The 26,080-nt window shown below is 33.1% G+C and overlaps 1 protein-coding gene across 1 annotated transcript; it reads right to left on the bottom strand.

Annotated features, from left to right (window-relative positions):
• Window positions 1–5,491: 5,491 nt before the first annotated feature.
• Window positions 5,492–26,080, bottom strand: LOC127835568 (uncharacterized). The gene is made up of 20 exons (XM_052362003.1): window positions 25,754–26,080; window positions 25,256–25,403; window positions 24,250–24,594; window positions 23,975–24,063; window positions 23,415–23,576; window positions 16,643–16,777; window positions 15,174–15,674; window positions 14,765–14,901; window positions 13,708–13,924; window positions 13,127–13,264; window positions 10,602–10,799; window positions 9,566–9,716; window positions 9,287–9,422; window positions 8,950–9,158; window positions 8,337–8,434; window positions 7,858–8,034; window positions 7,634–7,688; window positions 7,223–7,431; window positions 6,686–6,770; window positions 5,492–5,839 (listed from the first exon to the last, which is right to left on the bottom strand). The coding sequence occupies exons 1-20, from the start codon at window positions 25,868–25,870 to the stop codon at window positions 5,610–5,612; spliced, it is 3,537 nt and encodes a 1,178-aa protein (XP_052217963.1). The 5' UTR covers window positions 25,871–26,080; the 3' UTR covers window positions 5,492–5,609.

The following is a 26,080-nucleotide window of genomic DNA, read 5'->3' as shown; positions in this document are numbered from 1 at the left end:
ACGTTATTAAAGTGTGTGTATTACATGCGTGTAGACGCTATTTTCCTATTTGAAAAGTAAGCCTTAACTGACTTCACATAATGTGACTACATATGTTCATGTAGCTTAAAAAATATAATTTTCTAAAGCTTTCGAAATTATAGGACATAATATAAAATACACACACCATATAGGGTTATACGCACAAGGTTTTGTCAAACCGAGACAAAAGCCGAGGTTTCCATTAACATTTCGAGGGCTGATGTACGTTGTTTCAGCCTCTATGGAATGTAGCATTTATTTTATGATATGAAAAAACAACAACATACTTATATTTGTTTATCGATAATTATTCATTGGCAGAACAAGACTTCCGTACTGTTCAAAACGCACGAAGTGAAATACCATATCGTGCGACACAGAATGGATTAATGTGTACTCTATATTAAGGTAAAATAAAGCCATACAAGTGTGACTTTTTCTTAAAAATGATGATCAACATATTCATTTCTTTTTTATTGTAATCGTTCGGAATTTCATTGTGCGGTGTCATTTAATAACTCGAAAACTGTATTTTTCAAAAGTGGTATGTTAAGCAATATCGGGTACATATTTAAAAGTGATCAGCAATTAAAATATACGTTCGGACTTGTCGTGGCGATTTCGATATCAAACCTAATTTCTGATTGCCATGATTTGCATGAAATAAAGAACATAGGAATGTTGTGTTTCGCTTTGTAGAATAAAAAACAGTGGACATACGATTACATCTTTGGATACTTAAGGTGAATATAAACCGTTTCGGATCATCATCACACTTGGGGATATTGGTGGACACGTAATCTTGACCAGATTGCATGAAGCAGAACCAGTTGTGGCCTTTCCATTCTAATTAAAGCCATTTAGCGCAACAAGTTTTAATCGCATCAGCATCAAACTTGGTCACAATGTGTGTAGGTTCAAAATCGAGGCCAAGAAAGACAACCAGTCAGATCGCCTACATTATACATGGATAATGCCCCTTGAACAATCCGAAAACTGCCAAGTTAAGGTTTCTTGCTCTTTAGCTCAAATACGTTTAATATTTCAATCACCACGCACAATCAATAATACTCAGACTTTTAAACGGGCGTATTGTGTGGTAAAACAAATTCTTTTGAATGTAAAAATGTTTAATTAGGCATTTATTGTTCAACTCATTTTTACTATAAAGTATTCCGATCTTTGCCTAAAGCCGAAATTTTGTTAGAAAATGTAAGCTGCAAAATAACCTTCCTACACATAATTTTATTTGGGAGTCATGCAGAATTAGTTGTTGTTGGTATTTTTTCTTTATGTATTATTAATTTGACTTTTACATTGTAAAACTAAAGAGTCAAATATTGTGCAAGATGATTTCCAAGAGTCAAATATCACCATGACAGTCATCAAAAAGCCGCGCTAAACACGTATACTAGTGTACTACCTTATTCTACAGTATTAAAGAGATTAAAAAGATGATTCAACATACAGCGAACCGATCGGCGCACTCATTCACAAAAATCAATTTAGGATCAGTATGCACTTTTTGCATTTTTGGGTTTTAACCTCAACATTTTAGTATTCGAAAAATATTTAGAGATATTCTAGTCCCATGTGGTGTAAACATGACTGTGAAAGTGCCTTTATCCACCAAATCTATCTAAAAATGTATATTTTGTTTACATCTAATCCCTTCTATAAAGCAACTCTCATTTATTTCATAACAAAAACAACAACGCTACACGAAGATCATTTTTCAAGTTTTATTCAAGGTGCGCGGTTGTAAAATCGTAGATCGCAAACATTGTTGAACTAATTGTTCTATATGTAGAATATTGTTTTTATTCCAACTAATTGAAAGGCAGTTGTTTGTTTGCATATATTGTACTATAATGCCTTTAAATAAGTTGAGTATTTCTTATAAGTATATTTTATTTGTAGATCTCTGTAGCTGATACGATTCGTTGTGGTCTTAAAACGAGTTTTAACGTGGATATCTTGAGTTAAAAATTCCAATAAAGTTTCAATAAGTCTGATTAGCAGTTATCTTTATTAAAATTTAAACATTTAAAGTGTGTCAACAATACATGCGTTAGCACAAAACATGATAATACAATTCCATAGTGGGCACAATGGGTTTCCTCATAGTTGCACATGTGCATAATGATAAATAAATTCCCCACGTGTCATATAAAAACATTCAGGGTGTCACCTACATAATGTGATTAAAATTAAAATAATCGTTGGATCAATAACTAGAACTGTTCGTGGTTTACATTATCTTTTCTCTATTCATTAAGATTAAGAAAACAACTCTAACCATGTCAAATGCTTAGTTTGAGTGGACAATGAAATCATGGCAGTGGCAGACAAAAGCACAGCATCAATAAGTGTTCTTTCTAAATCCTTTAAACGTTTAAGCATTAAAAAAATACTTTCATCCACAGGGAAGTTATCATACCGTGCATTTTGGCCTTTCAATGTTTACATAATCACAGAGTGCCATGCATTGTGTGTTTAATTCAGAATGTTGTCGTTAATATAACCTGAGTTATGTTTAATTGAACATCGAATATCACACTTTTTACAGTCTATGAAGCTGCTAAAAACGGGGCAGGGTAAAAGGTTCAACAATATATAGGCATTTTGTAATAATTTAATATTTGTATTGTTTTTGTCCAACGTGTGAAACTAAATTATATAGCATATGTGCATTTGTTTGTCATTGAATATGTGCAAATATGTATTAATCATATTCTCAAAATGTTTGCGTAGACCTACCTTAAGGGAAAGATAAACAAGTTAGAACCTTTTGAATATACATTTCTTCTAATATTGGTAATATGAGAAAGCAAAAAACACTTGGTTAGCATTAAACGCCTAAAGTATTTCACTACCTAGATTGCCAGAAGGAGGGCAAATAATGAGTAGGCCACAGCACACTGCTATGTGGCTCTAGATCTTTCCATTTACTGCGTTAACAGATTTTGCCTGTTTGAGATTTGAACGTCATTTAATTTGATCTTTACATGTTGATAATAAATTAGCCTAATCAGTTTGACTGTTGAGCCTCAACTTCAGGATCTAACTGAGTGGTAAATAGTGGATCACTTTTATTGTAAAGGTTACCCTCTTTTACGGTTGTACATCAATATTAAATAACTAATACATACTTGAACTTATACATACATTAACACCATCACAAAAAAAATGCCATTTTTAATGTGGGATTCTCCGGTGGATGACACACATGAGAGGAAAGGAAGCATACCAACTATGTGTCCGACAAAACGTTTTAATCCATTTGTAAAATAGAACTAGTTCCATAAAATTTCGCTTGTACGTAATAAAGTGTTTCTTGCCCTGATCTTAAAATGTATCTAAATGTAATATGGAACTTTCAGTCATATGTAAACACACACACATACATACACGCACGCACGCGCACACACGCTGGCGTGTACGCACGCACACACACACACACGCAAGAACGCAAGTACACACATACAAGCACTTACGCACGCACTCACACAATTGCACGCACGCACGTAAGCATGCACGAATCAGTCAATCTGAATCCGGACAACAACCATGTAGCATCGTTACAAGTTGATATAAAAGCAGCAATACTATATCCTGCCTTAGTTGCATGGTCTAGTAACAACAATATTGGTGGATATATATATCTTCGCAAGTACTCTCACCCAATTTATCTGATATTAAATTAGCATATCTTCGTGTCTGTGTTGAACCATTTAATTGCACGTTGAACTACTGCGAAGAGGACGTAGCTTAACCACAGCTCGACCTCAGATTTGTACCACTGTTCAACCAACCAGTTAAATCAAAGCTCAGCTATCAAGTTTAACTACAGCTCAACAGCTGTATTGGACCGTATTTATTCTTAGCTCTTAAACAACCGTACTGATGTTGCAATTGATTCAATATTAGTGTTATACATCCACATTACAACTAGTGTGTGAACATTCTGATCGCTTCTAAAATGCTAAGTTCAAATGAATTTCAAAACGAAATGTAAAATGTTAAGCCAATCATAAAACATGCAATTAAATATATTTAAATACAATACGAATAATTCAAATCATTGCGGTTTACAAACAAATCAAATTTGACAGCCTTGCCTCATAATGCCATAAAACGACGTGATGGCATTACCGTATGTACATTTCAATAGTGACACACATGTTTTGTGATAAAAAAAATCGCTCAATTACCCTGTCTTTATTTGTGTAATTGTCAAACCTCATAAAAGAAGAAAATGTTTTTTCTTGATCTAAATGAAAGCATTTGAGTTTGTAGCTTCTCACTCTTTCTAACAAGCTTTTGTTCTTCCGTACACACGTTACAGAAAACTGTTAAACAATGTATAACCTCTCTTATATTTACACCCGTTAAAACTCACATGCAAGTGCATATGATAAAAGTTTAGCCATCTAAGTTAACTTATATTACTCGATAACTTTTTTTTGCAAATTAAAATTTTACTTTATAAATCATGAATTATGTTGCTAATTTTCTATGTGTTTTCTTTTCTTTATGCACATACTATAGAATTTCGGGTAAGTCTATATATAGGAATAATTAAAATCAAGAAATATTATCAGGAGAAACATTTTTATAAACCCACGCTAGTCTAAGGCAAACAGCCGATCATCTATACAATTCAGGACATAACATGCAGCACAAAAATAAATCATAAACATTGAATCGGGGGTAATACAAAGCATTTGTGATTTACACGTCGACCCTAACACTAAGCTCAGCATCAGTCACTTAAAAGGGCAGGTACACTATTGACCACACATACATTATAAAACAGACACCAAATAAACTCATATGATTAATTCTGCGGTAACCGCCTTCGAACAGACATTTAAAAAAACACGTTCTGGGCTTAAACCGGTTGAATACCGCGTTGATTCTAAATATAGGCCTGAACATTTCACTAGCGTGCGAGTGTAAATAATATTTAACTGCATCATTGATATGCAAAATAGAGAGCAATACAAAAGGAATTTAAGTTTGACTATATTGCAAGTTAAAACGCTTAAAGTCTAATAGGCATCAATGCAACACAATGACAACTTTATGAGACACGTTGAACTAAAGTAAATTCAAATATCAAATTGGCCTCTTGTTTATAAATTAGCATCATATAGTGAAAACCTAATATCATGGCAATACATCTAAGAAAAAAAACCGCAATTTATTGATTAAGATTTTCATGTAATTTGTATTTTATATTGCAATTGTGCTTATATATGTACATGTAAGCGTTTTAACAATTATTTCGACCCCAAAAAGGATAGAAACTGACAAACAACAACAACCAAACAAATAAAATAGCCATTTAAATAAATTATCAAAACCAACATGTGACATTATGCGTTATTAACTAACAAGAGGATATAACGAAAATGCAAGACAATAATTCAATTATCAATGTAAATATAAGCACTAATATTTCACTGATTTACAAAAAACAATAATCATCACTCGAACGTACTGTTAAAAGCATTAATAAAAGTTCATTCAATATGTTACCGGTATACCATCACGTGTGCATGCGCAACAAAAACACGATACATTTAACTACAAACAAAGCCTTTAAGCTCATCTAAAGCACCGTTTGCAAGATTAATGGCATCGTCCGATTCTCTCCACTCCGTCAATATCTGCAATACAACATCAACTCCCTCGTAGTCTGTTTTGATGGTATGCAAAACTTCAGGTTGAATGTTTAAAACAGACGCCAACTCATCGGGTGATCTCGTTACAGACGCTGCGATGTCAGCAATCGCCCTGTCCGTCATTGTCCCTACACGATCGAAATCGGCACTTACTTGACCACCATGACTCATTTGCAAATTTGCCACGGTGAAATATTTTTCAACTGAATCTCCCGTGAGTTTGGGCAAATTTTTAATTCGTCTTTAACGCGAGTCAGATGTAAATGTAAACATTTCAGAGTGTATTTTTTATTGCGAGTAATTTGTATTGGTGACCTAATCAATTATAGAACTGGTCGTTAGTCGGGCGGGGATATTTTATGGCGTACTGGAATCATGACTGTCTTGAAAGCTAATACATTAAACCTGCGTGTATATTGCCAATAAGCTTTACAGGTTACAAAGAAGATCATTTAGTGCAAGAAGTGATCGAAGTGCTGAAATATATGTTATTCGCTGCAAACGTCTTTTCTATATCACATATAGAGTCCGCAATTATGATTACAACTGGAAAGTCAGTTTGCATAGGAGTGATAAGATTGTCCATTTCCAGCCATTTTTAAAATACTATAAAATAACAAATTTTGAAAGTCTTTTTTATTGTATAGTATAACATTCCAAACATGTGTTTGGTTTGTTTGTTTGGTATTTTGCAAGTCAGAATTTGCACAGAATCACAATTTTCAGTCACATACACGTAGGGAAAAATAGAATTTATACATACTTGAAAAACAAACAAACAATGATGGTCTAATCAGATGCTCGATGCCATTTTAAGCGTTGATTATCAATAAAAAGGAAGTTAATAATCTTGCAAAAAACACCACATCAGTTTGTAGAATAAAACATATATTCGGGTTCGATTAAATATTGCCTCCTACGAGTTATTAAATTCATCGTAAGACCCATAATCATTTCCAGAAACCAAGAATTACCTTTTTGAAACACAACAAACTGTTCACATTGCCTATGAATGTCAACATGTTGATGGATCTGCAAACCTTCGAGAATAATCTGAACCTATAGCAAGAGTTACATATTTAAAAATAATATATGACACGTATTTTAGAAAATGTCGTTATTAATAATTAAAAGCATAAAGTGCTACAAGTTTATAAATGCTTTTATTTGTGACAGTTAAAATAAAAAAGTACTATGGCAAAATTGCTAAAAAAGCGAATTTTAAGGTCAGCCCGCAGAAATTTCACGTACTTAAAAAGTGCATAGGTATCGGGACATTGTATGCGCATATCATGCTGAACATGTCTTAAAACATATATAACTGAATAAATAAATACATAAATAAATTAAACAATGAATGAATGAAAGAAAGAATGGATACTAAATAAATAGATAAATATATAATAATATAAATAATACATGAAAGATTAAATAAATGAATAAATAAATAAAGCATTGTGCAAAGAGAACACAATCAAACCAAAAGTATGCCTGTAATTGGCATTGGATACCTTGTCTTCTTGTTTCGTGGTCTGTTTCATCCAGTCATGGAGAACATTCCTGCATAAAGTACGCTGATCAATTTCCCTTACCCGCCTCTTAGCAACGCGAATCAATGACTGGAGCTGCTTTTTATCGATGAAACAACTGACTATATCCTGCCAATTATCGTTTTGGCTCTCGCAGATGCATTTCGATAGATATCCGGCCAAGCACGTCACTATATGAAAGAAAACATAAACGTGTGCGTGTTGGCGTATCTTTCTTAACGCTGCGTTTGGTAATGTTTTGAAACATGTATTCGGTACCATAGTTTCTAGTATTAATTTTACGTATCAATTTTTGTAAGTTAATAATTACTTACTATATTAAATACTCAAATGGAGGAGTTTAAAACAAATGTATGTTTCAATATAACTTACAATAGTAGGGGAATCTAATTCTGTGCACAGCTCTGCGACCTTTGGGAGCATCAGCCTGTACGAAGCATTTCGTCAACACACAACTTAAATAACTCTATGTCTTAATTACCATTAAACTATTTACATGATTCAAGTTTCGAGAAAACATACGTATTTTTGCCATATTTCGAAAAAAAACGGCATTAGTTACTATTAGCAACGGGATATTTTTCTTTCTGCGTTACCTTAGGTAGATGTACGGTGAACTCAATTGTCTTATCAGAAAATTCTCTATCGTTATCCTCGCTTATAAGCAGGATTCCGTTGTACTCTGGAAGATCACGTTGTAGATATGCGTCTCTTGGTTTGAGCTTGACATTGGCATTCACTTCTTTTATGTATTTAAAGAAAGTATACCGGACCTAGAGTAGTAAATTGTCCAATAAATTAGTGACATAATACAGTTCTATGTGTACAGCTCTCTCTGATATAATTATTAAATGCCATTTCATGTGAAACTGGACTGATAATACATGATCCATATTTAGTTTTTTGTTCATTTAAACAACGTTTTATAATCTTCATGAAAACAATTAACTTGTCCAAAGCCCCAGATTAATCACAAGGAGAAAATACATAGTTAATAAAATAATACTTTTCATTTTAGGTAAGACAAAAATACAAACGTTGCCGCGAAACTTGTACTGCTAACGATCATACTTACAGTCCCATTTTCTGCCCCTGAAATGTCGATGTTTCCTCTACTAGACATGTACAGTCGCTGTCCTTCCCTTACACTCAGAAGTTTACTTGGATCCGGTCCTTCAGAGTATAATATTATTTGAAATAATTAAACATGATTTGGACAAATTTTACTATGAATTTAGCCACACGTGTTTTATACGCGTATATACAGCATAACATGCACAATCTCCAAAAACAAGATCAGATAAAAACTAAATGATAACAGTTACACAAAGACCAACAAAATGTCGACTAAAGAAGGTAATTTCAACATCATGTTGTTGATTTTCGGCGATTATGCCAATGCATTTAATGTTTTTATATTGTATTCATTCGAACTTCTGTCAGACATCTAAGCTGATTTTACCTTAAAGTAAAAAACATGAAATCAAGCTCTAATTGATTGTCAAACAGGGATATTTCATAAGTAATTTTCAGATTCTTATGGTATTTGATAGGTGCATTTTTTGTAAGTTTCGTGAACTGAAGTAAATATAAGTTAGTTAAATATGCAACGTAGGCCGTATTATTTATTGTTCAAATTGTGTGTACAGTTTTTCTTATATTCTGCAAAAAGTAAAGATGTTCCACACCTAGAGTAAACCCATCGTTTTTCAGCCGCTCAAGTTGCTCCATCAAAGCATGTGGCTGCACGACTACAAGCTTTGCGTTCTCGGGATTCGTTTTCTGTTGTTTCAATACTACGTGCACAGGTGTGCCTAGACTTTGAGCGTGATACGTTTGAGCTAACTTCAAGGCGTTCTCCTTCGGGGTATTAATTGGAAGTTCTACTTCAACAATACTATAAATGAAAACGTAATATGTAGTGGAAAATGCGCCAACATTGTTATTAAAATGTACATTTGAAAACAATCATAGTACATCGTCCGACGATTTTCTTTTACGAAATAGAGCACAACATGTACACACGTGTATCTTAATCTGTTTGCTGGAAGTATTATAGAACCGACTACGGTATTAGCCTCCTTGTAATCACACTCGGCAAATGACCACCCGTTATTTGGTGACAAGAGTAGATGATGGCGTTTACCACGCTGTAGTTTTCCTAAAATTGTAAAATAATAAGACGTTCTTATATTATATAACTCTGTATTAAAAATACAAAATATATTAATTATTACAGCCATTTTATTCAATTTTTCTGTCGTTTTTAACTTCATGACTTGTAATGATTGAAGGTTCACGTACGTGTACTCTCAGGAGTGGCAATATTCTCAATATCGAGTGCAATGTTTTTGACAGGAGCGTTATCACAGACGACTGTAGCCATTGGTCCAACATATGTTTTATCGGACATCAGGCCGCAATTCGTTTCCATATCCAAAGCTTTCTTTTCTACCTGTATGTATTTCAAACATTAATTATGCACATACATTATTTGTATAATAGATAACGTTCGAGTATGTACTTAGTATGTTTTTATGTGAACAAAACAATGTCCTTTATTTATCATGAACTTGAACATAAAAACATGTGCCGTTCAAAAAAAGGAATACGACTTTAAAACATGGTCGCATTAATTAAAATTACATCAAATGGTAAAATAACTCTTTTAAACCCTTATTTGATTTCAAAAGGACTGTTTTACGATTTTAATTACTATTCAAATATTTTGATTAGCTCTGGATCACATGTGAGTAGTATTGGAGCATAGAAACCGATTTTAAATCGGCAATAAATCGACCCAATTTTATCAATGTGTTTTATTGTTTTATTGTTATTTATCTTTGTATAAGTGTCTGGCATTTTGGCGAGTTCACATTAGCCATATACTTTATAATGTGTGCTGATAATTATTTTACTGTTTAGACCATGTTTGCGGTTTCTTCCTGAAATTGTTTAACAATAATTGGAAGCTATTTTAAGAGCGTTTAAATGAAAGACAATACGTAATCAATACCATTATTAGATTAAGTTGACGTAATGTTCATCCAACCAGTGCTAAATTTAATGGAAAGTGACTTGCCATATATTATAAATAATTAAGTGCTAAGTTGTATGCTTGGTGCGTGTTAATAACGGTTTTACCTCATTGGCTTGTAAGGCGGTTACCTCAGTTGTATTCTTTTTTATTGTGTATATGGTTGTCATGTCTTGTGCATTAATTATTATGCCTATATGTTAAAGCTAACAGTGTCTTGCGATTTATATAATATTATGATATGATATAATGAGGTTTCCCGTCTGCTTGGGCACCTGCCGGTACACCTTGTCTATTTCTTACCGTTAGCCGAACACGGGTTCTCGAAGAAAAAGCATCACTTGGTATAATGAGTTTCACATTTTGGTCAGTGGTGGAAACAACAGTAATACCCTCCTTCTCCACTGTCACACTTTGACCTATTTGTCTTGATACAACAAACATCTTTAGCGTGTCGAAATCGTTTGCTTCCAGTCCAACAAGGTTTGTGGCTGGAAACTTCTAAAAGAGATACATTTTAAAACCAAAATTTTAGCATACAACAACTAAGTATTGTTTAAACAGTGCCCACTTATATTGGTTGACAATACATATACTACCAACTAAAGTTTGTTCTCCTAAAGCATCGATGTTTTTTTTTAATGTTGTATAAGCAAAATATTACTGATTGTTACGCCTTAGTCATCATACTATTTTTGATAGTTAAAATAACTGAAATCAAAATGCTGCCTAAATAAAAATGTATGTATGTGTTACTTTGGCAGGCTTTGTTTAAAAACACACACACGAAATGTTCCATACTGAATAATTAGTAATGACTTTCCATACCTCATTGCCTATCCAATGCAATCAAATAATTTTTTGTCTGCTATCTTGCTTTTTCATTTATTATTAACGTAGCATTTTTGACCGTTTACATCGGCTACATTTTTATTAACGAATTGACGAATCGCGTTCTGTATTGTGAATATAAAATTACGCATATAACTGTGCACTTGGTGCCGGTAAACCACCTAGCACATGAAACGTGCGAGTTATCTAACTTACCGCCATTATATGAATTCTGGGGAAAACGGTACAAAAAGCAACAAAACAATGACAATAAACACATACGAATGTACCTCTCAATACGATTCCGATTTTGTCGTTTAAAACATTCAATAAAAGGATCGGATACTAGCTGTCTTTTCATACTATCTTGTTCAATCGACATGCCTGCTTTCTAACAAAATTTATATCCCTGTTTATTAAAGGGGCCTTTTCACAGCTTTTGGCATGCATATACGTTTGTCATTAAATGCTTTATATTGATAAATGTAAACACTGGTATGGATCTAAAAAAACTCCAGTAAAAAATCAAGAATACAATTAAAGAAAGAAAAAAGTAACCCTCAACTGGGCTCGAACCACTGACCCCTAGAGTAAAAGTCTATCGCTAAGACCATATGGCCATATGTGCTGATAGAATGAATGATGCATTTTATACTTTATACAAGCACAATGTAACGACAACAACATAGCTTTCCAAATTATTCAACCGTTTCGCGTTGCAACGCTCTATAATTTTCAGGTTTTTAAAGCGTCAAAAGATGCATATAATGGATATTTCAGAGCATAGTATCATAACTACAACGAAAATGTGTGAATCTGAAACAATTTGGTTAAAATGTTGTCAATTTACTAAAACGTGAACAGGCTCCCTTAAGACCAAATTGGATATAACATGAGCACTATAATACATGTTCATCTAAGTTTTCTTTTTATCATTTTAGAACGTACATTATTTTTCAGTGTGGGCATAAGGGAAAGTTGCATAAGCCAATGTGCATATAGTGAATAACAAATAAAATACACATATATACACATATATACAGCTATTTATTAATTAACTTTATAATATTAGACGAGAATGTGTTCAATTTGTTCGTCCAATACAAGTTGAGCCTCGCCAATAAAGCTCGAAACTCGCCTTATACGAGAAAAAGACGGCCAATATGGACAAAACACGGCCAATACGGATAAAGGTCGGCCAATACGAGGTTCAGCCAATCAGAAACCAGGAAAAACTCGGCCTTATATGAGAATCTAACATTTCGACAATTGTGGACGCCATTTTGAAGTTGTATGTTTAGTTTTGTAGCAAAAGTTGAAACCTTTAAAAAAATATACTTAAAGTACTCAGCCCCTAATATCTTCAGCTCAAGGTTTCGACAATAAGAATAGTGCAGTGTAACCACAACAGTAAGGTTCAATATTTAAGCGTACACAAATAACACCGCTACAATCAACAACTATCAAGCGTAGGAAGCAAAACTAATTCGAAATCATGGAGGATTTATACATTACAAATGCAATTCCTAATAGCAATAAGTAAGTTTTAAATCCTTATTGTCTTTCTGAGTTGTATTAAAAACAACGGTAGTGGATCCAGTGTGGCTGGAAAGTTATTCAGGTAATTTTTGCATAATTTCGCGACCTGTCAAATTGTGTTCCTGCATCATGTAATGTCTAGAAAGAATCTTTCGTCTATACTGAATAATATTATGAAGTTAATTAATAAAATTGTCATTAATTAGTTGAATTCATATTGGCTTTGTTATTGAGCTTCAGACAGCCGTATTGTCATTCGGCCTGCGGCCTCAGGCCAATACGGCTGTCTTCAGCTCAATAACAAAGCCAATATGAATTCAACTAATTAATAACATTATAATATTAAATATTCCAATAACAAGTCAATAACAACATATTATTAACTGTATTAGACATGTTTAATATATTAATCAACTAAAAAATTTGATTTGCAAAAAACATTGTAATCTTAATCGTACTTTGTAATCTTCTAAACACTGAGATGGTCTCACAACTTCAGATGTCGTCCAGTCGCTTCCGTTAATGGAGTATTTCACGATTAGTTCTTCAGATGAGCTTGTGCACGGATAATGTGGTAGAAATACTCTTGATGGACACTATAAGAACAACATTGGAATACTAAAATCAAAATGCAAAGACTTTGTCGAAAACTGTTTGACATGAAAACCTGTTTTTTCATCAACGAAAATTATTTTACTAAGAACAACATTTTTTTATAAAGACTTGTATATGTGCGTTATTAGTTTGGCTTAATTTAATTTGTTACGTTTTGCTAATCTGCATAATCATAAATATGAACTCTGGATTATATAAATATACTACGATGCATATAATAAATGTTCAAGATATGTTTTATTAAATGATTAGTTTGAAGTGTTAAATGTAGATAAGTTTAGTTGCTTAAATCACATTGTTAATAAGTGTCGCTGTCGCTGTCCTTAAGTTCCTTGTGTGAATTTAAAAATGAACAGTAGAACAAGCGTGTCTCAAACTTAATGAAGGGTCTGCATTAATTTATAACGAAGTTGATAAACATTACCTCAGTTGAAATTGATTTCGATTTTGTTTGAACATTAATAATTGAGCTCGCCGGTTTTTCATCTTCCTCAAGCTTTTCTATGATGTCATCAATCTCGTCAGACGCGGTGCACTGTATACTATCTTCTGTAATTCCATCCAAAGGAGACGTAACCATACAGCATATCCCGTCGTGAAACGGTCTTTTTCCGCCAACTTCATCGCATGGGCGTTCGAATCTGAAGAGAGGCAAACATTAAAATCACAATTATACTACTTATACTAAATCATTAATAAGTAGTAATAATAAGTTAGTATACTTAATCCTAGCATTGCTCTTTTCAAATTTTGACTTGATTTTTATTCGACGCTTACTATGTTTTCGATTTCTATCAAAATTTTAGTTCAATCTGACTGACACAATGGGGTCGTTTTGAGATTTTTGGTGAAACAGACGGATATTTTCACACTGCAATTCCCTTTATATTCCTTTGAAATGAATATTCCTTTTCAGCTCTTTCAGTGTGTGTGTTTCTCCCGGAGCGTTTCTTTGAGATCATAGACGTCGGAATACAAGCGTTGTTAAGGAATCATTTCACAAATGTGTTATTCTCTTACGTGACCTTCGAGGCATAGAATGTTCACATGTCTTTATATTCTAACATGTGAACAGTAAGCTCATATCAAAATATCAATCGTTATTTTTGGTGATTCTGTGTAATCTACATTTTTGGTATCTGAAAATGCATTTTATCGAATGTCACGCAAAGAAACAACATATTATTTGAAGGTTTCCTTCAATAACTTCTTAATCCGACGTCTACGATCTTGAATCAAAAAAGAAAGGAAGCACAAAAACAAAAAGCATGGTTTCATTGGCATCCCCCCCCCCTAAATAGAAAATAAAAATAAAACGATTTACATTATATGACATCATGCAATTTAACACACTGACGGTATTTTTCTGTGCGTGAAAGCTTAATCTCGCCAATGTGAAATTAAGTTAGTTTGACTGGGGTTTAGTTCGACTATGCAAGACTGTTGACAGTTTGAAATTCTTATTTTACTGATCAACATACGCTATTGGTTTCCAGTTATTAGGATCTAAACGTATTGCCCTTTCCTCATCTTCCTGTCTTTTCCTTTCTAGGTCAGCCTCTTCTTTCAGCCTACGTTGTTTCTCCTCCTCGCTTTTCCTTATTTGTTCTTCCTCTTTCTGAAAGCCGAAAAAACTGCAACTTAGATTGTCTATTAGTATATAATTTTAATTTGATAAATATACATTAGATCTTACGATTTAAGATGTAAACGATATTTTTAAAAGCATTCAAAAAATTATTTGTAAGCAATCTTTTGATTTATATTGTATTTGTTACAAGAACATCAAAGGTAAAACCCAAAATATGGATCTTAAAGTTTTAACCATATTTGACAAACAACATTTAAGACAAAAAATTACTTGGATTGTGTGCAATTAAAGTAACTAACCTTCTTTCTTTCCGCTTCTTCATCTATTTTTCTTCTCTCTTCTTTTTTTCGAAACTTTTCTTCCTCCTGTTTTCGTCTTTCTTCCTCCTCCCTTTGTTGTTTTTCTTCTTCGTCTCGTTTTCTTCTTTCTTCTTCCTCTTGTTGTCGCTTTTTTTCTTCCTCCTGTTTTCGTTTTTGTTCTTCCTCCCGTTGTCGTATTTCTTGTTCCTTCTGTTTTCGTCTTTCTTCTTCCTCTCGTTGTTGTTTTTCTTCTTGCTCTCGTTTTCGTCTTTCTTCATCTTCTCTTGTCCGTCTTTCTTCTTCTTCTCGTGCTCTTTTTTCTTCTTCTTGTTGTTTTCGTCGGGCCTTTTCTTGTCGCATTTTTTCTTCCTTCTCTCTTTTTCTAACTTCCGATTCAAGTCGCTTCTGTTCCTCTAATAATTTGCGTTCTTCTGCGGCTCGTTTCTTCTCTATTTCTCTTTGCTTACGCTCTTGTTCGGCTTTACGTCTAGCTTCATCAAGCTACGAATAATAGATCAACAATTGATCTACTTACCCATAGTTATCAATAATAATACATTATTCTAACACTACACGCGACTTGTTTTGTATAGAAAAAGAAGGAAATCAAGTGTGGATTATTTTGCAATTATTATAGGCGGAGCTTAATGTTTCGAAAATAGTTCCGAATAAATAAAGAAAATATTGCAGTAAAATGCACGTGCTATAACCTGCTCTACAAGAAAAGTAATAATTGTAGCATGTATATAAATGCCATGAAACAACAAATTGTATATTTATGATTAGTGGCATAACCACACCTACAAAAAATGTTATTTTTTAGGAAACGTAATTAAGAAACATTTATAGCATGTCAGCTTTTCAGTAGCATCAATAAACGTGACGTCATTTAGTTTCGATGATTTTTGTTCTCAATAAAGTGACGTCATTTTCAAAATATTTATGAATGAAAACGACGTCATATGTTTGAACAATTCAATGACGTCACATCAGAATCGTGTTAGAATCGAAATAATAAGTTTATATGATTAGATGGTTTGTTGTCGAATAACCAACAGTAAGGAGTATAGATGCGTGTTATCAAATCACTCGTGCTTTGCACTCGTGATTTAATTCCTTCGCATATATACTCCTTACTGTGGGTTATTCGACAACAAACCATGATAGAAAAATATAATTTCTTAAACAATTGATCTACTTACATATAGATATCAATATGCATGTTCCAAATATGTTTTCTTTGCTATCAAACAAATGTACGAGACAAAGTTACACATACTTTGCCAAATATGTTGTCCCTTTGAAAGATATGGATACGAATGCATCCACGAGAAACCATTATGTTGCCCGTCTTTTATTATATTTGATAAGTAAAACTTTTGTTTAAAAAACACATCCATTTGGTTATTATACCCTGATATCGTAGTCAAAAATCAGTTTATCATTTAACACTCGAATATGAGCTTTACCTCCTCTTTGTCCATTTGTTTGTGTTCTTTTTCTGAACGCGCAAGTCTTTCTTCTTCTTGCCTCTTCCATCTTTTCTCTTCCTCTCGTTGTCTTCGCAATTCTTCTTCTTTTCGTTTTTTTCTTTCTTCATCCGCCTGAGAGTGATATGTAATTTAATATGTGATCACCGATTCTTGTTGCGGTGATAGATTTTATTGGCGTCGCACTGGAGTGCGGCGACTAGTATGTAATGCATTTTTTTCGCTTATGGGAGGAGAAGTTATTTTACGGATCAATGTATATATTTTTGTTTTAAGAATATCTTGCATAGTGGTGATTTTTGTGTAAATTAGTGTAAATAAGAACTGCATTTGTGCCTATTACATTTATTACAACATTTATTGCCAATAATGAAAAGCTAATTGTTTTAATTAATAACTGATCCACAACTGATCACAGGGGAAAGATCACAGGGACTGGGCAAATACGCGAATCTTTCTGGTTTTGTATAATAACAAAGCATAATAAAACATAACAGGCACTATGTGGCTGGGAATGAGATTTTGACCAATTTTGTGCTGACGTCGTTTCCATAATGACTTTAACTTGTGGTGACCGTTTTGCGTACTTTGTCAACACACTTCTTGAAATAAAACAATAGTTTAATTTTGAAGAAGAACCTAAACCATGGTAATTAAGTTAAGAGAACAATACTTTTCCGTATTTTCTTATGTTTTTATATGGTTTAAATTAACCTCAGCTTATACATTGAATCAATACAGTAGGGCACAGTTCGACATTGTTCTTTTTCTGATAAACTTCCTGTTTTTTTAAAGGTGAGATTGTCTTACTTGTTGAGTTGTTTTTCTTCAGCAAATTGCAAATTTGTTGGCAAACTGAATCTCTTCCATCAATCATGTCGTGTGTATGAGCCGTTGTGACCTTGTGGCCTTGTGGGTGTCACAATGAAGATTTTAGACGATATTGCTATATCAAGTTTGTGTGTTTTACCCAAAAGTTGTCAAAATCCAAAACACTTCTCAATTTAACATTTGTTGTTGAACTTTTCTATAGTGAAAGTAATGATATTTCGTTTAAAAGTTGTGTCCATATATTACCCTTTTAGTATTATTCTATCACTTTATGTACTTTAAAATCAAGTGAACTGAATAGGGTTGTATAATCAACATTCAAAATTCCTTTGCAAAACTTTGTGCAATCACACAATAGCATGTAAGCAATAACAATTTTATTCGAAGTGACTACCCCTTGAATTTGAGAAAATTCTCCTTGTTTGCGCGTTTAAGTACGCAGTTTCCATCTTATTATTTCCAAACTTGCAAAGTGTTCATAGCAGTAGAGCGATATAGGCCCTCATGGGCCTCTTGTTAGGAATTGGATGCTCAAATTTCAGATTTTGATTTGTCAGATGTAGCACTTTGATAAGATATGCCTATCTAAAAAAGTCATTTTTTACCAGGTGGGTCAAAATCTCGTTCCCTGCCACATATCTTAGTTAGAATGTGATTTTTCAAGCGGTTCCGTGGTGTAGTGGTTACACGCTCGCTTCACATGTGAGAGGTCCAAGGTTCGAGCCCCAGTAGAATCAAATTATTTTATTTGTGCTCTATGTTAACTTTTTGTTTTGATGTAGACATTTAGTTTAAATAGATATGCTGTTTTATTGTAACCATTTTTTGTTTTTATTATGCTAATGAAATATATGTGTAAGAGGGTGGGGGGGGTATCGTAAACACATTAAAACTTTTACAGTACATTTTATTAAAATTAATGGATGCCACGTGGTGACAACGTTAATTAAAATTTCTTACATCACTTTAATATCTTATAAAAAATTCACGTGTTTTTATATTAACAAGTAAATGCAAACAACACATCTAGTATGCATGTATTTTTGTTGTTGTTTATGGTTGTCTATCATAGGCCCTAAGTACTATCCCTACCACATATAGAGCGCGAAGCGCGACACGTATTTTTGATTGTAACAATGAGTTGTGATAAAGGAAGCAGCCGCTTATCAAGGAGGAGCTGTGTCCCAGCAACACTTTTCCCTAGAGTCAAGCACTCCTCGGAGTTTTTTTTTTAAGAACCACATATAAAGCGCAAAGCGCAACACGTTTTACTATCCAGGTGGTATGGACCCTTTGGTATGGATTTGTTTAGGTGACACTGTCAATGCGCATTTTGTGACACTTTTTCCGTTCCTTAATTAGCGCGAAGCGCGACACGTATTACTATCCAGGTGGTATGGACCCTTTGGTATGGACTTTTTTAGGTGACACTATCAATGCGCATTTTGTGAGATGAAGCAGATTTTTTAAAACCTACAGAGTTCTGTTCCATTAATGAAAATTGCACACGGACGCGAGTAAGAAAAAGAAACCAATGTTAATACAAGAGCACCGCCTTGCGGGTGCAGACCGCTCATCTATTTTTCTTTTGAAAGGTGACGGGACTTATCTCAATTTCAATCACAAAGGAAGGAGGGGTGGAGTGAAGGGGGGGGGGGTGTATAGTGTGGGGGTGTGGTCATTTATTACATTTTCTTCAAAAAATGCAAAAAAAAATGCAATTGTGTTTTTTTGGGAGGGGGGATTCTTGTGGGATGGTTGGACAGTATTTCAAAAATAAAATAATACAAAAAAAATATTTGTGCTTTTTAACCATGTTTAAACAAAAAATATTTTTTTTTGGGGGGGGGGGTGGGGTTGGGTTGGGGGTGGGCTATAGTGTTAGGGTGTGGTGGTCATTTATAAGATGATATTTAAGAAAAAAACACTTTTTTAGGGGGATTCGGGGGGGGGGGGGGGGCTTGGGGGATGGTTTGGTAGTCAATTGTGGTATGTCAGGTAAAAGTTGTGTTGTCAAAGTATCAATCAAATCTAATCAGAAATAAAGAAGTTATGGCAATTTTAGCAAAATTTAATAATTTGACCTTGAGAGTCAAGGTCATTCAAAGGTCAAGGTAAAATTCAACTTGCCAAGTACAGTACCCTCATGATAGCATGAAAGTATTTGAAGTTTGAAAGCAATAGCCTTGATAGTTTGGAAGTCAAGTGGATCTAAACACAAAATTTTACCATATATTAAAAGTAACTTAGTCAAAAAAGGGCCATAATTCCGTAAAAATTACAACCAGAGTTATGCAACTTGTCCTTTACTGTCCCCTTATGATAGTTTGCGAGTATTCCAAGTATGAAAGCAATATCTAAGATACTTTAGGGGTAATGTGGACCAAACACAAAACTTAACCAAATTTTCAATTTTCTAAGCATAAAGGGCCCGTAATTCCGTCCAAATGCCAGTCAGAGTTACATAAATTTGCCAGCACAGTCACCATATGATAGCTAATAAGTGTTGCAAGTATGAAAGCAATAGCTTTGATACTTAAGGAATAAAATAGACCTAAACACAAAACTAAACCAAATTTTCAATTTTCTAAGCATAAAGGGCCCATAATTCCGTCAAAATGCCAGTCAGAGTTACATAACTTTGCCTGCACAGTCCCCTTATGATAGTTAGTAAGTGTTGCAAGTATGAAAGCAATAGCTTTGATACTTAAGGAATAAAATGGACCGAAACACAAAACTTAACCAAAATTTTCAAATTTCTAAGTATAAAAAGGGCACATAATTCTGTCAAAATGCACGCCATAGTTATCTAACTTTGCCTGCTCAGTCCCCTCATGATAGTTAGTAAGTGAACCAAGTTTGAATGCAATAGCATTGATACTTTATGAGAAAAGTGCACATTAACGCAAAACTTAACCGGACGCCGACGCTGACGCCGACGCCAAGGAAATGACAATAGCTCTTTTTTTTCAAAAAATAGATGAGCTTAACATGAACTATGGAATATTTGGGGGTTACAACACAAAATCATAGATAATGGTTATTTAGGGGTTATAACACAACATCATAGATAATGGTTATTTGGGGGTTATAACACAAAATCATAGATAATGTTTATACCAGTATCTTTTTCTATTTTGTTTAAAATAATCGGCCAATATATTAATATTTACAGTTGAAAAAAAATCGTTCCATGTAACTTCATTGAGTGCCTTTAACACTGAAATTCCCGACGCCCTTTGATGCTTTGCATCAATACTTATCTTGTTAATAATTTATATAGCGATATAAAATTTCTGTGTAAGCTTAATAAAATCCCACTTAAGTATGTACGATCATTTCCTTTTTGCGACATTCTTCTTATAATAATTGTATCGGGTAAGTTAAGAAGATACATATAATATTTACGTGCAGCGTTATAGTCATACTCCATTTAAAAGCTCATAAAATGTTAAGATCCGTAATTATTACCGATTTTCAAATATTTTTTGCAAATTTAATTTATAAAAAAAATTCAAAAAACAATATATATATGCTATTGGACATTACCATAAAAAATGAGCAAGAAAACATGTTTTGAGCTCAAAATACAGTGTCCTCCAAGTCAATTTTGTTTACAAACAATCAGTTTATTTACATCCCTGTTAACCTGGTGTGTAGAAAAACCGAAATACCGAAATCCCCGTTAATATTCCGAGCCTTGACATCGCTTAAATGTTAATGCGCGAATAATTATATAAATATTTATTATTAAGCACTCTTGACAGCATATGTTGCTTCTTAGCGGGGATTTCGGTAATTCTAAACAATAACATAAACGCGCGCCGGAATCCCCGAAACAAACCTTCAAGTGTAAAACAAATCGTGGTAGTGCTTTTTTATAGTAGAAATCAGTGATACAGACAAACACGTAACAACAATCTTCCCTTTGGTAACTACTGTTGAAAAATAATGACTTATAGCGGGGATTTCGGTAATTCTACATTTGCCCGCCGAGTATCGAAATCCTCCATATTTACGCCGTAAAGGGTCAATATGTCATTGGTATGATTGGTTTATGGCATCGCATAAATGTTAATGGGAAAATAATGATATTAATATAAATTATTTAGCACTTTTGACAACATATGTTGCCTCTTAGCGGGGATTTCGGTAATTCTACACACGAACTTATACGCGCGTCGGTACCGAAATCCCCGCTGTACAAACACTCGATTCCTCTCTATATATCAAGAGATAGTTTGCCAACATAATGAATGTGTTTCCCAGCTCTTGAAACGTAGAGGCCATCTCTTGTAAGAGCCAAATTTTGAATTTCATAAAATAAATAAAAAAAATAGGCCAAAATAATCCCAAATATTTAAACAAGAAATACAAAAAATTGGCCGAAATAGTCCCAAAAATATAAACAAGAAGTTAAAATGTGCAGCTGTTTGTAATGAAATAAAACTGCACAGCTTTATATAAGCTTGTCTGTCAATGAGTATGTTAACCTCAATTCCAAATCTGATAATGATAATAGAATGTAATGATAGTTTTAGAAAATCCAGGACATACACCGGCATTTTGGTCGGAATGTGTATATAAATATATGCTACATCATAAGTGGTACATAATATAAAACCATAGAAAAAACACATTTTTTTATATACAACTATGTTACATATACATATGTAAAAAAGGTAGTAAAGTTACATTATTCAAGATAATGAGTATAATAACAAATGCGAACAATGATAAAAAGACAGGTATGATAACCATTAAAATTTATAAAGAAATATATAAGACGGGGCATTTAACTGTTTCATGTATGTCATGATAGACATATCAACGGAATGCACAGGTTAACTATCAGCGGAGTTTTTATATTACATCACAATTGATTGAATGTGTTTATTATGTTATCTTATTAGCGGGATGCTAATAAACTCGCCTCCGATTGAAGGTGATTAATCTGAATACCCGCAGCACGCAATCTGATTTCCCGCTGCGCACACGCTTTAATATGATATAAATGCTTTTGCTACATGTATCATACCTGGTTTTGTCAAGTGAATAATTATAATACTCATAGAACAATTATTAATAGACGAATCGTGCATAAATACAAGTATATGCATGCTTTATCAACACATTAACATTTAATCGATGCAAAAAAAAATTCATACAGATGACATATTGAACCTTCAAGGCGTAAATATGAGGGCGTTCGGTACTCGGCAGGCGTACTTAATATTAACGGGGATTTCGGGGGATTTCGGTAATTATGTGGATTTCGGTTTTCTACACACCGGTAAACAGCGATGTAAGTAAACTGATTGTTTGTAAACACAATTGACTTGGAGGACCCTGTATTTTGAGCTCAAAACAAGTTGTATTGCTTATTTTTTATGGTAATGTCCAATAGCATATATATATATATATTGTTTTTTGATAACCTTAAATAAAATAAGCAAACAGTATTTAAATATCGGTAATAATTACGGATCGTCACCGTTTATGAGCCTTCATAAGCATTGATAATACGATTGGATTGTTTCATATATTTGCATTCGGGTTTGTTCTTGAAAGAGTATAATAAAACCATAACAATATACTTAGTGAGGTACGCTTTATCGATTTAAATGTCTTAAGTACGAAAACACATATTGTAATGGTGTTTTAAATAATTGATGTATAAAAATAAGATAAAAGTAAAATGTTTAAATCGTGGGTTTGCAAATAAATGATTATAATTAAAAAACTTAAATATTGATTTTGTATTTTAACTTATAAAAGTGTTGATATAAACATGCATTGTTTATGCATCCCCTTAAGATGATGTTTTAAATTGTTTTGGGTATAGTTTGGGTCAATGTTTGTTGAAATTACTTTAAATAATATTAAAAGTATACATTACGCACACACAAATAAAACATACTCTTTTCCTTTCCATATCTGCTTCCCTTTGTTTTCTTTCTTGTTCTAAACGCGCTTTTCGTTCTTCCTCTTTGCGCTGCCTTTTTAAATCATCTTGCTGTTTCTTCCACTCTTTTTCATGTAACTTCTTTTCGGCTTCTTGCCTCTTTAACTCCGCTGCCATCTGAAAAAGATAACATCAAAACAGTTATATTTTTTAGATACCCCTTCCTTATATATTTTTTAAACTAATATTACTAGGAAACTTTGTTAAACATTCAAATAATCATGTATTAAGCTAAATTGGATAAACCCGTTGTCACAAAATCTACATTAAGGCAACATATAATACAACATTTTCCCATGTGTATGTTTTCAATTATAAAAGTTTCCAATTCATGTTGAAATATTTACATAAACTCATTATACATGTATTAGATTTCTTTGTACTTTTGATTTTTTTAACATTTACAAGAAACAAAATTCAATATTTGAAAGCATGTTAACATGTCATGGTTAAACCAATACATTTTTTAGCAATATTAAGTTGTGATTCGAAACAGTTAAACATGTTTATTGTACCACTCGTTTGTTTTCTTCCTGTAGTCGCTTTTGTTCTTTTTCGGTCTCATGGCTCATTTGCTTTGCATTTGTCCAACTATCGAGACATCCTTAAAAGAATGTACATGCACGATTGATGATTTATTTTCACAAATCTGAGATAGTGATATTTTCAATACATATATATTATAAACGGTTCTTGCAATATGCGGCATATGCTATATGTTGGTATTTAAATACATTATTGTAACAAGCACGTTTGATTTTAATAAGATATATATTTAAAAAATAAAAACCTTTCAAATCATCCATGTCGTTTTGAGTAACGTTTCCCCCTTTTTTCACTTTGTCCAGCATATTCTCGGTATTATGTATCAATTCGTTTAGACGATCAAGAACAATTCCTTTGGCAACTTCTTCCAAAGCATGCATTGTCTTCATTTGATCGATTGCGCTCTGATTGTGATTGTCTGTAGTGTTTTTTGGAGTGATGCTATCATAATTTCGCACATTCTGCATATCTCGGACAACAGGAGTCGCCTGATTTCTCTGCACGTGTCCAGTTACTTGGTCGGATCTGGCTTGGACGTTTGTCCTTGGGGTAACATTGCTTTGAAATGAGGAAACCCGTTCTGAAGAAACTAAAAGCCAACATTATTAAAAAACTATTACAAAAACAAAATACGTATATTACCAACTTTTTTTATTAATACGATATCCACAATTGAACACATATCTAAATATGCATAATGGTCTTAATAAATATAATTATAAATATATTAGTGTACATGAATCTATGACTTGTGATACCTCTTTCACGTGACAATACAAATGTGAAATGTTAAGAAATCCATTCGCCGATTTGCGTCCAAAACAATATGACACAAGACTTTTAGAGCCAATATGAGTTTTATTTAACCGATTGTTTTCCCTACTTAATAACCATATAAATGGTGTCAAATGAAATGATGTATATAGTTATTATATATTAACATAACAATCGATATATTTCACTTAGCTATCAGTTTTTATGCAAATCGAGCATATACTTTTAACTTAAGAGAATGTCAATACACAGTTATAATTTTGCGAATATTCTTTTCAGGGTTATAGAATTATAACAATAAACTTTAGATCAAAATGCGCCAGAAAATTAAATAAACAAAAATATCTGTTTTGGTACATTAATAGTTGAATCAGGCGTGATGATCGTTCGACTGTTGGCTTGATATTTTACATAGAAAACACATCCTCTATGAAAATGATTAAACATGGATTTCGTATTTTTATTCGCAGACCCACCTTGAATTGACCTCATTATGTCTTCTATTGCCTGCTGAATGGTCTTTATCTGTGCAGGAATCATAAGCTTAAGCTCGTCAATCTTGTTCAATATCAATTCCGCGTACTTTCCAACATTTTCCACGATATTTGCCGCCTCTTCAAAAATCTAAAAAAAACACACGATGAATGATATTATTGAATTTTGTTCGCATGTGTTTGATCACATTGCAAAACCAATGATCAGTTTCAGTTAAAGTGAAAACATAATTTTAAAAAGTAGTAATGATTCAATTTGTTGAAGTACAAAACTCGAATTCGGCATAGGGTTTTAACAAATGCATACTTTTTAAATCCTTTGATGGATGATCAACCTTCAACATAGCAAAAATATAGATACTTTTATTCACTTGTGACATTTAATATACAAATAATAGTGTGATAGAATAATTAGCATAAACATTTTACGCAATATGTTAATGGCTATTCCATCTTAGTGAACTGCTAAACATATACTACCTGCTTCTGCTGTTTCTGATAGCCTTCAACCTGACTCAATTTTGCCGGAGGCTTTGGTAGATTCTTCAACCGGTCTGAAGCTCTTACAAGTTCCTTTAGGGCGGGAATGTCTGCCATCTTGCTTTCCACAAGATTTAGTATATTAATATGTATTAGTACTTAATTCTCGATAGTTATTACCATGTTTTTATTAAATACATGGTTTATACAAAATACAAAATATCCATCTGGCATATTTTTACCTATTTTTACTCTACTACGCGAGTTAATTTTTAAAATTACACAAAAATACTCCGCTCCTCTAAATGGTTGTTACAGTTTTATTTC

The sequence above is a fragment of the Dreissena polymorpha genome, chromosome 6 (genome assembly GCF_020536995.1).
Source record: "Dreissena polymorpha isolate Duluth1 chromosome 6, UMN_Dpol_1.0, whole genome shotgun sequence".
NCBI classification, from domain to species: domain Eukaryota; kingdom Metazoa; phylum Mollusca; class Bivalvia; order Myida; family Dreissenidae; genus Dreissena; species Dreissena polymorpha.
The sequence above is the reverse complement of the archived record's forward strand: the minus strand, read 5'-3'. Positions and strand labels throughout refer to the sequence as shown.